The sequence below is a fragment of the Hemibagrus wyckioides genome, linkage group LG25 (genome assembly GCF_019097595.1).
Source record: "Hemibagrus wyckioides isolate EC202008001 linkage group LG25, SWU_Hwy_1.0, whole genome shotgun sequence".
NCBI classification, from domain to species: domain Eukaryota; kingdom Metazoa; phylum Chordata; class Actinopteri; order Siluriformes; family Bagridae; genus Hemibagrus; species Hemibagrus wyckioides.
The window spans coordinates 10,456,612-10,470,474 of record NC_080734.1 but is presented as its reverse complement, the minus strand read 5'-3'; the positions used below and the strand labels follow the sequence as shown (position 1 = coordinate 10,470,474).

General features: G+C 36.5%; 1 protein-coding gene across 2 annotated transcripts in view; it reads right to left on the bottom strand.

Moving 5' to 3' along the window:
• Positions 1–480: 480 nt before the first annotated feature.
• Positions 481–13,863, bottom strand: part of fndc1 (fibronectin type III domain containing 1) — a 36,027-nt gene continuing 22,644 nt past the window's right edge. For both annotated transcript variants that reach the window (XM_058379050.1, XM_058379051.1), the window contains 9 exons: positions 13,415–13,774; positions 12,843–12,983; positions 9,455–9,691; positions 8,206–8,314; positions 4,122–4,201; positions 3,967–3,996; positions 3,644–3,805; positions 2,310–2,432; positions 481–2,215 (listed from right to left, as the gene is read on the bottom strand). In XM_058379050.1, the coding sequence (XP_058235033.1) occupies positions 2,100–2,215; positions 2,310–2,432; positions 3,644–3,805; positions 3,967–3,996; positions 4,122–4,201; positions 8,206–8,314; positions 9,455–9,691; positions 12,843–12,983; positions 13,415–13,774 (1,358 nt within the window). In that variant the 3' untranslated portion in view covers positions 481–2,099. The remainder of the gene's footprint in view (positions 2,216–2,309; positions 2,433–3,643; positions 3,806–3,966; positions 3,997–4,121; positions 4,202–8,205; positions 8,315–9,454; positions 9,692–12,842; positions 12,984–13,414; positions 13,775–13,863) is intronic.

Sequence of the window (13,863 nt, the reverse complement as noted above, 5' to 3'; positions counted from 1 at the left end):
TACAGATTAATTAGAGCCTACATGATTATGGAGGATGAAAATAATATACCTGACCTGTCTGGGAATAACAAGTGTTTTTATACTCTGCATGCAAGTTTGAAACCCTAAACAAACTGATTCACCAATGTCCTCTGTGTGTCTCGTTATCTTAATGAGCAAAACTCTTGAATCGTATTTAAAGATGGCTGCAAAGCTGTTGGCTGCCAAAGTTTTGAGATTATTGCCTAAGTTTTTGAGATTATTGGGATATTGTCTGGATGTAATTTTAACGTTTCATCCTATTCATCATTAAAGTTTAAGCCTATTTCTTCACAATAATATAATAAAATTAATTGCATTAGAAAGATTTGTTTGGATTCTTTAATCGAAATTTTGCTCCATTTTAACCAGAAAACTTTATCTTTTATTTAAATATTTCAATTTGTAGCCCCAGCTAACTGCAAAGGTTGCTGTACAGTACACTTTGACACTCTTACATCATAGAATCGTGAGGTTTTATTCATTACTGGAGGTTGATGTGATTATCTCCAGTATTTTTTTCTTTTACATGGATTGATTGATAGTGACAAGCAGCACATGTAGTATTATGTAACACAAGTTGTTAACTATTCCAAACCATGCTGTGCTTCATAATAGCAATATGGTCCCAGACAACCTGTTTAAACAAAGCGGGATAAGAAACAGATTACCTCTGGAGCATGTCTTTATTCTGGAGTTGAAATTAGTGCAAAATATGCTCCATTTTTCTATGGCCCATCCTTGAAACAAAACAATTACTGTCACCAAAACCAACGGAAACAACGGCTGTCCAAAAAAAAGATGATTGAGCTAGTTAACCTCCGATTTCCCCTTTGTATGAACTGCTGGATACATATTTTCCCAAAATTCCATGTAAAACACAAATGTTTTTGACTTACGAGTTAACAAACTGCTGGTCCTTGAGATAATATTTTCCACACAGAAGTATGAATATCAAACAATTCATAAACTACATGATTGCATGGGAGTAAATATAGAAAATTGTTTCTGTATGTGGTAGAAATGGTGTCTATAGACAGTATGAAATATATTTGAGATATTATTTGAGATGCCTATACTGCTAAATATCAATACATTTTAATCTCTAATAAATTAAATATATACTATTCTTCTTACAATTTGGGCACATGTGAAAATAAATGACTTGCAATATTAGTTTAACAACTTGCCGTTAATGATGATGTTATAACCTTATCATTTCATTATTGTGTGTTCAATACAACCAGAACATATAAACATCATTGTGTTAATGACCGACTTGTGAACTTTTCTCCCACTTGTTCAAATTACTTGATAATTCATTTATGTAATGAGTACAAAACACACACATCAGTAATTTTGGCAAATGTCAGATGCTAGATGATCAGCAACATGCAGACATATAATTGTATCAAGCGTCCACATGAACATTTCCCTTCACTAAAGTAGTATTTTGCTCACATTTTGATATGGTAACATTATTTTGTCTATGTAACATAAAACTTTAGCGACGTACATGTATCTTTATTCAGTATTTGACCTTTCCTGAGCATAATAAAATTACCTTTGTTTATCTGCCCTAATATGGGCAATATTTCTAAGCCAACTGCCATCCAAGATAAGAGGATAGAAAACATGAGTACAAAATTTGCAAAAGTTATTACCCAAAAAATAATCACAGACAATTTGTTACATCATTATTGTATAAGTCATTGCAATTGTAAGGCTTGTGGTTTGTATCAAACTACTTAATATTACAAGCAGTAATAAGAAGCCATCACAGCCATTGTCACTGACAATTATTCAGGATACAATGTTCCTGATAATGTTGTTAATAATTTGAACACACATGCTTGTATTTCCTTATATACAGACCGCTTTTAAAAAGTGCTTGATATTGGAACAGTTATAATAAAAAATGTTACTTTAAGTATTATATCCTCTCGGAGAGAAACCGTATGTTGGTTTAGGCTGTAGTTGCTGCGGTTGGCAAAAGTTCATTTATTGACTTGGCAAACAGAGAGGTTGAAGTAGGATGAAATGTAGCTGCCAGTGATAACTGGCATTCAGAATGTCCTCTGTTACCATTTCCCAGGGATTGGGACCCCACACTCATACCAGCCCACAAACTGATGAGGCGTACGTCTGCCGATGGACCCAAAATTTACAGGCTCTTGCCTATATGAGCGATAGTAACCTGAAATACAGAAAAGGTTACATGGTTTGTGCTTCTGCTGGAAAATATGTACTGATGCCAGAATAAAAAGCAGTGAATGTTGAGAGATCTGTACCTTGAGCTTGGGGTAGGTAAGTGGAAAGGGTTTGTGGTCCTGTTCTTCCATCCATATGTGAGTCTACAAACTGACAATGGTCTTCTCCATTGCCAAAAGAATCAGCAATACTGTAGAACGTTTCTGAAAAGGTAGGAAAGAGAATAAGTATTGGTGCCTGAAATGCAACAATTGCAAGCTGAAGGTGATACAGGCATGGGAATTTAAATGTTATTGAAATATGAAATGTACAGACCTGACTAGATCAGTGGTGTCAAACTTTGCAAACAAAATTTGTCTGGGCCACATCTATTTGTCTATTATTTGGCATATTATCTAGTCTATCCAATAAAATAATCCAAGTTCTGAATGTGATTGAATTTACAATGCTGACTAAAGTTTTTTAATATGTATATGCTAGAAAATACATAATAATAAGAAACAGATTTGAAAAGAAATACAATAAGCACATCTCTGCATACAAGTCTCCATTTCTCTTGTCTTTGAGCTTCAGCCATTTCCTTGTACAACACAAGGGTGATACATTTGGAATCGATTAGTGAATCATAGCACAAGCCAACACCCAGAGGCATAGGGATGGATTTTAGGTGTTGACTATTTTAAAATATTTTTCTCAACATTGTCAGTCAAATATTGTCATGATATATATATATATATATACATATACAGTCTTATGCAAAAGTTTAGGCACCCCTTGATAAATAACAGATTTTGGTGATTTTTTAATTGAAAAGATGTTAACACAGTCTCTCTTGGAAATGGAAAAAATGCACAATATTTTCAGCAAACATTGATGCATAGTTACTTCTTATGCCATAAATTGAACAAAAATAAAAAATAAAAACATTATTGTGTATTTTATGAATACCTATATTCATAAAAGCTATATATTTAACTCCCCCAAACATAAAATGAATGTTTCTTTAATAATATTTCTTTGTTTAATCAGATTTTGAGAGAGTCTAGAGGTAGCTAGAGCACAGAGATTGATATTTTCCTTATTACTGAATGTTACTAGTGCTAATGTTTAATGTGAAAAGGTTCTAAAGGTATTGTATGTATTAGCTGATAGCTGATGCTACATATACCATTGCTAATACTTCTGTCTGGCTTTCAGCCAAAATACATGAGTGTGTTTCCCTTATCATTATAATTGGGTTTACATAGAGTCACACTTTTTGTATGAAATAAAACTGAATAAAATGAGGAAGCAGGTCTTGAGCTTTAAACTAGATGCCTGTAGACTAAAGGTTTGGTCAATGCAGGTGAAATAAATTGTATTGCAGTAGAGATGTAAACATGTGCAAATAAAAAAAAATAATCATCAGTAGTACCCTTCAGTCCATCTCCCATAAAGATCTTGTAGCGCAGTGAGTTGCACAGGACCACACCCACAAACTTCCTGTACCAGGTACGCTTGACAAATTGACTTCCTTTACAGGAACTGTGGGCAGGGTTGTACCTAAAGGAAAAAGGTATCCAAATAGGCTCGCCACCTAGGAGGAAAACAGGAATAATGTATTCAACAACAAACTTGAGTTTGTTAGAGACATGAGACTTGAATTATTGTGCTAAAAATATCATAGGGTTTTTATGTTAAATAGCATCCTTTTATAGATCCCTAGAGTGCTGTTTCTGTGCAATAGATGTCTTGTACCTGGGGGTCTCTCTATTAGAAGGGGGTCATCTGTAAAAAGGACAAAATAATAGTTATAGACATTTAAATAAAGATAAATGTTTTCTATTTACAAAATAGTAAAATAAATAAAATAATAAAGACAAAGCTTTCCCAAACCTGGAGAGAATACTGACCTGATTCCGTAACATAACTTATTGTTTCGCTGATCGGCCCCAGACCAAAAACATTCTTTGCTTGAACTCTGAAGTAATACCTAAAAGAAAACAAAAAAAAAAACATGCTCAATGATACACTTGGGTAGTCAACAGTTGTTATTTATTTATTTATTAATTTATTTATTTGTTAATTTAATTTAATTTAATTTAATTTAATTTAATTTAATTTAATTTAATTTAATTTAATTTGATTTGACTTTTAATTTTTTTATTTGTGGCAGGTAGCAATTATTGTCACATAGCTCGGGGGTCCCAAGTTTGAACCTGAGCTTGGGTTGCTGTCTGTGTGGTGTTTTACAATTTTTCGCCATATTTGTGTCACTTTACTGCAGATTTTTCTGTTTCCTCTCAACACCAATATGAATTAATGAATGATTGTTTATAGTCATGTGTGGCTAAAGAGAATAAAGTCCAACTAGAGGAGCATGAAGAAGAAGGAAAAGGGAAAACTGACAAATGTCTTGATTCAATTTACTTGATCGAGTAGATAAAGATTTCATACAGGAAGCAGAGAAAAGAAAAACCCAGTGAGGTTTAAGACACACACACTGAAAGACGAATAAGAAAATCAACCACTTTCCAGTGTAGTGTGTGTGTGTGTGTGTGTGTGCAGAAGGTCACTACCTTCACGCTTCGCCTCTTTTTATTTGAGACTCATTAAATGACATAATATCTGTGTGGCTGGATCAGATTAGAGAAGCTGGAAACTCTGACCAAAATAAAGTGGGAATTACAGGGACAATTCCAGACAGCCTGGGATACAGAGACTTGGGGAAGTGTATGTTTGTGACTGTGTATTTTACCTCATTCACTTGACAGTAAATCTGAGTACTAAATTAAAGTTTTACAAAGTCTCCGACATCTGTATTTAAAAAAAAAAAAAATTCACTACTCTGTGTTTTCTTAAGTCAATATTTCCCTATGCTTTATTTTTTAAAGGTGGCAGCTGCTATCGTCAATCACGGGGTTCTGAGGACATGCAAAGAAAACATAATCTACACATACACACACACAAACGCAAAATCAAGCAAAAACACTCTTCATTTCTACATTCCAATCTTGTGAACTATCCACATTCTGACATCTGTAATGACTGTGTGCAAGCACATCATTTTTAAAATAGTCACCAGATCAGACAACTGCCGTCGGCTGATCAGCTTAAGTCTCGATTGCCTGTTTTTGTGTGCACAAGGAGCTTAATGTGAAGGAATGTTACACACGTGCATTCTCTTGGAGTGGATGATGTGTTTTAGGTCAGATCTGGTCACGTAACATCTGGGAGAAATGTCCATGCGGGCCATAAACATATTTCAGATCTACAGCAGCCATGACTATAAAGCACTTCTATGGCCACCTTAGAAATCAGAATTTTGACAGGACAATGGTGCGTTCCTGTTTGTGTGCACTTGTAGGGCTCATAAGAGAGACACAACTCATAGATCAGTGAGTCTGAGTAGAAAAAAGCCTGTTCTAAAGGAGCTGCCAAGGCCTAGCGAATGGGACATATGCTCCATATTAGCCACTTTCTGCAACATAAAATGCCAGTATTCTTTAGCTCGTTTGAAGTGAATCACACGTGTAATCTTGTTCCTTTTCAATTACGCAGAGGTGAACTGACTGCTGTCCTCTCTCGATCATGACAGACAGATCTATTATCAACATATGCTATGCCTAAAGACATTTATACTGGCAGCTTGTACATGTGATGTAAATCTCGCACCTTTAGACATGGTGAGCGAAGCACTGCGCTGAAATCTCCATTGCTTTTACTGTTAAGTGCTATACTCTATAGCGATGCCTGAAAATTAAACACAAACACCCACTCCAGGACACCAATCAAAACAGTTTATCACCATGTTGACTCTCTCTCATCGAAAGGTGAGTGGGTGCTTCAAAATATTTGCATGGAACCAGATGATGTTTAGGCTGAGGTTTGATCAGAGAATCATGGGTTTGATGTGCCATAAGATGACATCAGCTCTACCTCAGTGTTGATATGACCGAGATCCGTGAGTCATCTGAAACTTTAATTCTCCGCTCATTCTGTGCCATGCTCAATGAATTGTGGGACATTTGTTTGTCCATCAATCATTACAACTGTTGAATGTTTTATACCTCCAACCTTGAGACTAGTAAAAAATGTCTCAGTGCTGATCACTGCTGCTTAGGCATAAAAGCCAGAAAGAAAAAGAAAAAGAAAATAGCTCAGTTACCAAATAAAGTGACAATCCCAGTACACGTCTGATTCCGAGTAACTTAGCACTTGAGAAAGCAATGCTCAGGAAACATCTCCAATGTCTCCGTAATCTGAATAGACACTATATATAATTATTATGGCATTTTAATGACATTGTCCTAATGGTTTTTTATTTTATTTTAGCTAGACTATGAGCTATTTATTTCTAGTGAAACTAAGCAACAGAAATCATGCACTGGCAATGTAGGAGTGAGCTCAAAAGTGCTTTAGATGCAAAACGTTAGGTGGTATTTAAGCTAAATCACATTAAATAATGTAACTCACTAATACATTAGCCATACATCTATGAGACTGACTATTAATCATAAAGCCTATTTTTTAAGTACTTTTCAAATCTGTTATTGTCTGTTATTAATGTTCCTTAGAAAAGTATGTAATGTAAATACTCCACCAGCTTAAGATCAGCAGCTTTCCTCAGCAGAGTGAAGGGTTCAGCATGGGCTATATTGTTTCGGGAGTTCAGAAAGATATAGCCGAGCTAAACTATTTAGAGTTTTAAATGTCATGAGCAGTACTCAAACCGACTCATTGTGCTCGCATTTGCCAAGCAGCTGATGTAGATTAAATAAGACTGGGGTAATGTGCTGTTTTTTTCTGATAAGGACATGGGCTGCTGCTTTTGAGCAAGGATCAGTCAGCAGGGCGGTTTGTCCAATCTAGAGGTTATGAAAGCATGCACTAGTTTCTAAGCTCTGTTCTTTGTGTAGGGTTACACTATTACTTCTGTTTCTGAGATGTTAACAAATGTTTTATAGAGAGTTATGTAAGAATGACAAACCAGAATATAGGGTTACTCCTAGGGATTTAACTGACAAATTATCGTCCTTATTGTGGACCGATTAAATATTATTTTTGAAGAATGTAGTTTCCATGTATCTAAGTTGTATGTCTTTTACACAAGGCCAAACTGACAAATATAATTGTATCAGTATAAATGAAAAAGCCATCATATGTTTACGAATTAAATGTACAAGAGGTTAGATGGTATAAACAGAAAATATGGCACTTAAAAACAATATATGAATGTATACAATATAAATATGTATTGTTTTAGGTTTAGTTTATGTTGCTTATGTTTGTGTAACTAATTGGTAACAGCCTTTCAAATAAAATGTAATCCAGGCAAGAACTTGTCTATCTACTCTGACTGTTTTTTTTTTATACGCCTTTCCATTAAAATATGTCCATTAAGAATGTCCTAGTTCTGATATTTGATGTGAATGTTCATTGAACCTCTTGATTTGAATCTACATGGGTCTGCGTGTATCTGCATGCATTGTTCTGCTTCCGGATGACTGGCTGATTAAATTATTGCATGAATGAGCAGGTGTACAGGTTCCTATTATAGTGGCCGGTGGGTGTATATTTAGTCATTATCTGAGTGAAGGTGCATATTTAATTTAGATTCGTGAATACTCACAAAAACTGTTTATAAGAAATGGGATAGGAAACGTTTGCATTGTGTTTACCAAGAAGGGGTTTTGTTCGGTAGTAACCCAAAATGTGGACCAAAGCAGTTTCCAAAATACCACTATTACACAAGACTACTGTGACTGAACCAGAACAGTTTATCATTTATCAGTTAAGCAAAATATTTATACAGGCTAATTGTGATTTTCTACGCATGAACATACACCACGATGGAGGCATCCTTACACCATAATGCTTTTCAGAACCTTGACCAAACACTGGCCAAACCAGTCATAGCTATGTATATACATAAGACTTATCTCTACTCATGAAAAAATCTTGATCCGAGCCATTTACATAAGAAATAAAGTTCACCTGGAGTTTGGCTTGAGGTTCTCCACAGCAAGGTGTGTGCCAGATGAGAGACTAGATGACCATCTGTTGTTTAGGACATCATCATAGGAGGCACTATGCACCATGTACCCTGTAGAGAGTGATGTATAGAACAGAGCCATGAGTGATAAATAGAACAGAGCAAACGTCTTTCAATCAAATGAATAGGTTTGAAAATATTATTGTTTCCACATCCTAGAAAGTCACTACAGCTATGCATTATTCTAATGCTGATGGAGTTGTTGATAACCAAGCACCAGCTCTGTGCAGAGAAATGTGTCTCTCAAATGATGCCACCTATAAGTATTAAATTTCACTTCAGGTTAAGGCAAAGGCCTACTGAACTGTATATGTTTTTAAGACATTAAGTGTGTGTGTGTGTGTGTGTGTGTGGTCATATGTGTGTATTTATGTCAGTATGGTACTAAATTAGACAGAGCTGGAGTTGCAAAAAAGAAAGAGGAAAGGGGGAGAGAAACAGTATGGAATGAAGTTATGCGGGGGAGAGGAGAGGGTGAGGAAAACAACTACTATCTGTTTTAGACATCATGCAGTCTCATGGCTGCTTCAGATCTCTGCTCCTCTAGTCTCCTTAAAGCGCACCGGGACTCTCAGTGATTAATTCTGACAACGAAATCCCGTAATCTTCTAGACTCCTGAGCTTACCTGGTCTCATAAGTCATAAGAGGGACTGGCCCTGTTTATAAACTAAAGGTGAATCAATGATACTGTTTAGTTTACTGGTAGCAGTGAAACATATAAAGCCCATACAGTTTTCATAGAACCATTTGATGGAGTGTCTAAATGAGTACTTAGGTGTACTTTTACACTCCTTGAAAGTCTCTCCAAAAGGTAAACACACTGTTACAGCAGTTCTAAACAGAAGCTTTTATGGATCTACCTATAAAATTAAGTGTGTGCTTACTTACAGACTATTTTATAGACAATGACACATTCATAGCTTCTTAAAGAGGTTTCTCCCAGAGAGACAAATCCTTAAGTGCTATAGAAAGTTGTTCTGAGGGTAGCATCATGGATTCCTAAATGGTTTCTACTCCGTCTGTGATATGGATACTGGATACTGTGATATAGATGTTGAGGTTGATCTACAGCCTCTTTCCAGAGAGACAGCTGAAGGATTCTATATAGATCTGAAGTACATATTTGCTTTACATTAATCAGAACCAAAATGTATTTGTAGGGTCATGCTATATTTGAGCAGAAATAGCACCTGACACCATGTCATCCTTCAATGGGCGAGCCCAGTCCAAAATAACAAATGAGTGACATCCTTCCATGGCAATCACAGTGATGTTGTGTGGCTTGTATTTGGGTGGCTGCTTTTGGCTAGCTATAGCACTGTCTTTTTCAATGAGGTTAGCCAGCACATCCACCTGCAGATACTCTAGTGCCTCGGTCAGCGAACATGGAGCACCAGGATCCTTCTGGATGTAATTCACATACGGAGCTGAGAAAAAGAAAAAAAAGAGGGGGTGAAACATATTGACTTTCTGTCCAGTCATCAGCAGCACACTGTATTAATACGTTCCACATTCTGCAGTGAATCAAGAAATAAAATACTTTTTTTAGTTGGGTTTAGACCACGTGTCTTACATTCCTGGTATAGTCTAGCTGACTGAATGAAACTTCTGACTCATTGCGGTTCTCTGGTTTGTTTGCAGGGTAAAAGGGGTTGTTACTTGAGAATTTTGTTTATCTGTTATCTGTTGGCAGTTCGGTGGTGGTTCAGTAGGCTTTGTCTCTATTGCTGGCGCATTGTGGTTCTGTGATTGCTGTAGTCTGACAGCTGGGAGTGCTTCCAGAAATTTGATTGGGTTACAAGACACACACCTGGATCTAATCAAATGCTCCATGAGACGTTGCAGACCAGAACAAACACGTGCAGATACAGACATATTCATGTCACACTGCATTGAGTTATGATCTAATAACGGCCTGTGTTTCATGTGTGATAAGAGAAGATGCTTCAGAACAAACAGATTACAACACACATAACATAACATAACATAACATAACATAACATAACAGAACAGAACAGAACAGAACAGAACACACACAAGAACATGCACAGGTTTTGCAGCTGTCATTGGTTAAATGTGACAGTGGATGTACTGGGGTTCCTGGGTTTAAAGGAGATTCCATGGCCTTGACATAGTGTTAAAGCATGACAAAGCACGACACGCTCTCCCTTTCACTTGTGCTATTTATAATGGTCATGTGTTTAGTTCAGGAGATTTTCTGCACCCACATTTTACTGAACCACTGCCGAATGATTTAGTTTAACTTTACTTATCATGTTTTTGTTGTTCCCAGGGTGAGAATAACTGGGCAGATGCCATTAGAAATAGAACAGTTTGAACTCACACAGAGTTCGTTTTGGTTGTCTATTAGAGAATTTTCAAATGTTATGAGAGCAGTTCTGCACTGGTGCTACTGGCTCCACTGGTATCTGTGGTGTTGACATCTGTGCTTGCTCTCTGAGTCCAGCAAGCCTGAGGACCACTGTGGGATTCCTTTGTAAAACAACATGGGGCTGGCTTATTACGCCACTCATTTTTTTGACTGTTTTTGTATGCTTTTCCCAGACAAAGCTGTTGATGTCAGGTTGCTGCCAAGAAAAGCACATTCGAAGAGCCATGAGACACTATGAACTCTCACAACATGGTTGAATGTTCAGAGAAAGAGGCTCTCCAGGTCAGGGCCATTTTCAGACATGTTTACACCTTTGAATTGTAAGTAATCATTTCTTACATTTATTTATAAATTTATAACGTAATTTTAGCTTAAACCCTTGTGCTCTGTTTCCCATGCAGGTAATGAATAACAAAGATAATGATAAGAAAATACAACAGAACAAAAGAGGTTAAAATAAATTTGGGCAAAACAGCTGATCAACAGGTCAGAGTAGCTGTCGACATTTGGCTGGATATAAAATTTTATTGAATGACTATATTGTCTTTTCAGCCTCCTTCCTGTGGTTAAATTTTCATTAAATCACAGCTTTGGGGGGAAAAACCCACTTCAGAAAAAGAGAAAGTAAAAAAACCATTAAGCAGAGGGTCCTTGGCCGTCCCACCATGAGTCACATGCCTTGAACTGGCCTCAGATCAGAAGCTTGAGCAGGGCAATGTAGATGAGCGAAGCAGACACACTGATGTTATGCTAACAGCATACTTTATCTCTACAGACTGTGCTGGAGAGGAAGTATTGGCTAGAATAATGTTTACTGTAAACTCACACCACCTTTTCAGCTTCTAACTTCCAGCCCTGCACTCAACATCTGCCCCAGGTTCTGTATACAAAAGACTTAATCAGGAAAAGATTGCAGCAGTGAGGAGAATAATTTACTAGAAGTCTACAGGCCATGAAGAGAGAATCACCTTTAAACTGTACATACCAAATCCAGACATCCATTCCAAAAGCATCCAGATGAATTGCATTAACCAAACCATTAACCTTATCAACTACAATGTACAGTGGGGTCCAACATGCAGTCCGCACTATTTCTAGGTCATTTATTAAATTTAAGTAAACTTGTCATATTGACAACTACTTTGTACAAAAGGTCAGATTTTCCTCAAGTCTTATCCCTTACATCAAAGCACTTTGACTCTGACTCTGATGAATTTAATCTTACACAGATCATGAAATTTCTGATTTAATTTACACACACTTGCAGACTCCATGCCAGATGGAGTGCACAGTGTCATTAAAACCAAAAGGGGATAAACCAAATATTAGGAAACTGTCAATTTCATGCAAGATTCTATTTTTTTTTATCTAATTATTGCTGATAACATCACTTAAAATAAATTTGTATCAAATTATAAAGATAAGGATGTTGTAACCTGATATTTCATGCCTTTTACAACAAAATACTCTTTTATCATTTTGAAGGTCTGATTTATAACTGATTATGATCTTAGGGCAGTGGATTGTTTTACAGTTTTTTTTACAGAAAATACAATATAGAGTATGATATGTAACATTTTAGGCAGGAGTACTCTTTGTGCTAACATCTAAAAATAAGTGTATTGTTGTTGTGAACAATAACTAAGCTAATAATTATGCAAACAAACACAAGCTCTCTTTGAGATTAAACTCTCTTTTAAGAAAAAAGTATTTAGTAAAGCACTGCCAAGTTTAGTGTTTTTCAGTGTTAAAGTACAGCCATTACCTGTAAATATATTTAACTACTTTACACTAAATGTTTCATAATTATTACTGTAAATTTATACCGCCACCCTCTCTCTCTCTCTGTCTCTCTCCCTCCCTATCTCTCCCAGTTTGTGCAGGAAGCAGCATGCCACAGGTTTTCCACAGATTATTGTTAATCCTTCCTCTCAGGAATTCAGAGACATTCTATAGGATATAGAAGTTACCCCCCAGTAAATTAGCTGAGCTATTAGATTTTGTGATGTCAACAACGTTCTCAAATGGCACACTCCTACAGAACAAATAAAACATGGGCCAAGACTCATATTACTTGCTGAGAGCCATACTAAGGTGAATTATGGTAGTCATGGTTATGAACCTATAAATGCAAAGGAAACTTCAAGGCAATTTTTGAGATGTCTACACACGCAATGATACATTACCTGTGAAGCGTTTCTTGCCGGTAGCATCAAACTCAGATGATGGGCTGTTGTTAAATAAGCGGAACTCAGTTGTTGGGGAATGAGTAGTAGGGGGCAGCTGAGTGGTGGTAGGGATCATGGTGGTCTCCATCCAAAATTCATCTGTAGGATAAAAAGCACGTAAGTCATTACAATAGAAGTACTATGATAATATAATTGTACATATGCTTTTTGTTGATTGAGCTGTTTATTAAGGCAGCAACATTTGTGTGCATACAAGCTTCAATTTCATTTAATTGAGCTGTTTTCAGACTCCTTAATAGAAAATTCAGAATTGTTAATGTATAATCTACAATATAATATGGTATGGTGAATCAAACCCTTTTTAATTTCATCTTAATCCTGGTTACATTGCCGTTACATTGTGATTAAATGACATGTCCAGACCATCTCATTAGTAAAATTTGCTTTAACAATGTTTTAAAAATCTTCTTAGGTATGAGGCCATATCAATTCTTTTACTGTCTCATCGTTGAATACATGTTTTATTTCTCATGTCATGGAAAAAGTGAATATGTTTGTACATAGCTCACCACTTGGGTAGCAGTCCAGTATTCCATAATCATCCACCATAGGATTCCCATTCTTATCCAGCTTTGCAAATGTTCCAGGGGGACAGGTAGGCAATGCGTCAGTTGTGTACTCTGGAGTAGTAATTTCTGTTGTTGTTGGTTCAGCAGTGGTTGTAGTGGTGGTTGTGGTTGTAGTCGCAGTTGTGGTTGTGGTTGTGGTTGTTGTGGTCGTAGTACTGGGTGTCGGACGATCCAGGCCCACCAGTGGCTTCCCTCCAACAGTTAGGTACTTATCTTTGGGGTTAACCACAGGTCGACTGTCCCTCCCATGACCAAACAAAGCCATACCATCCTGGTTTACTAACGGGGTACCCTCCTCATCTAATGGATGAACAGATAAATAATATGAACAGATCATATGTTAACTATTGAACAAACAAGCAAGCAGTAAAGTAAAGAACGAATAAGAA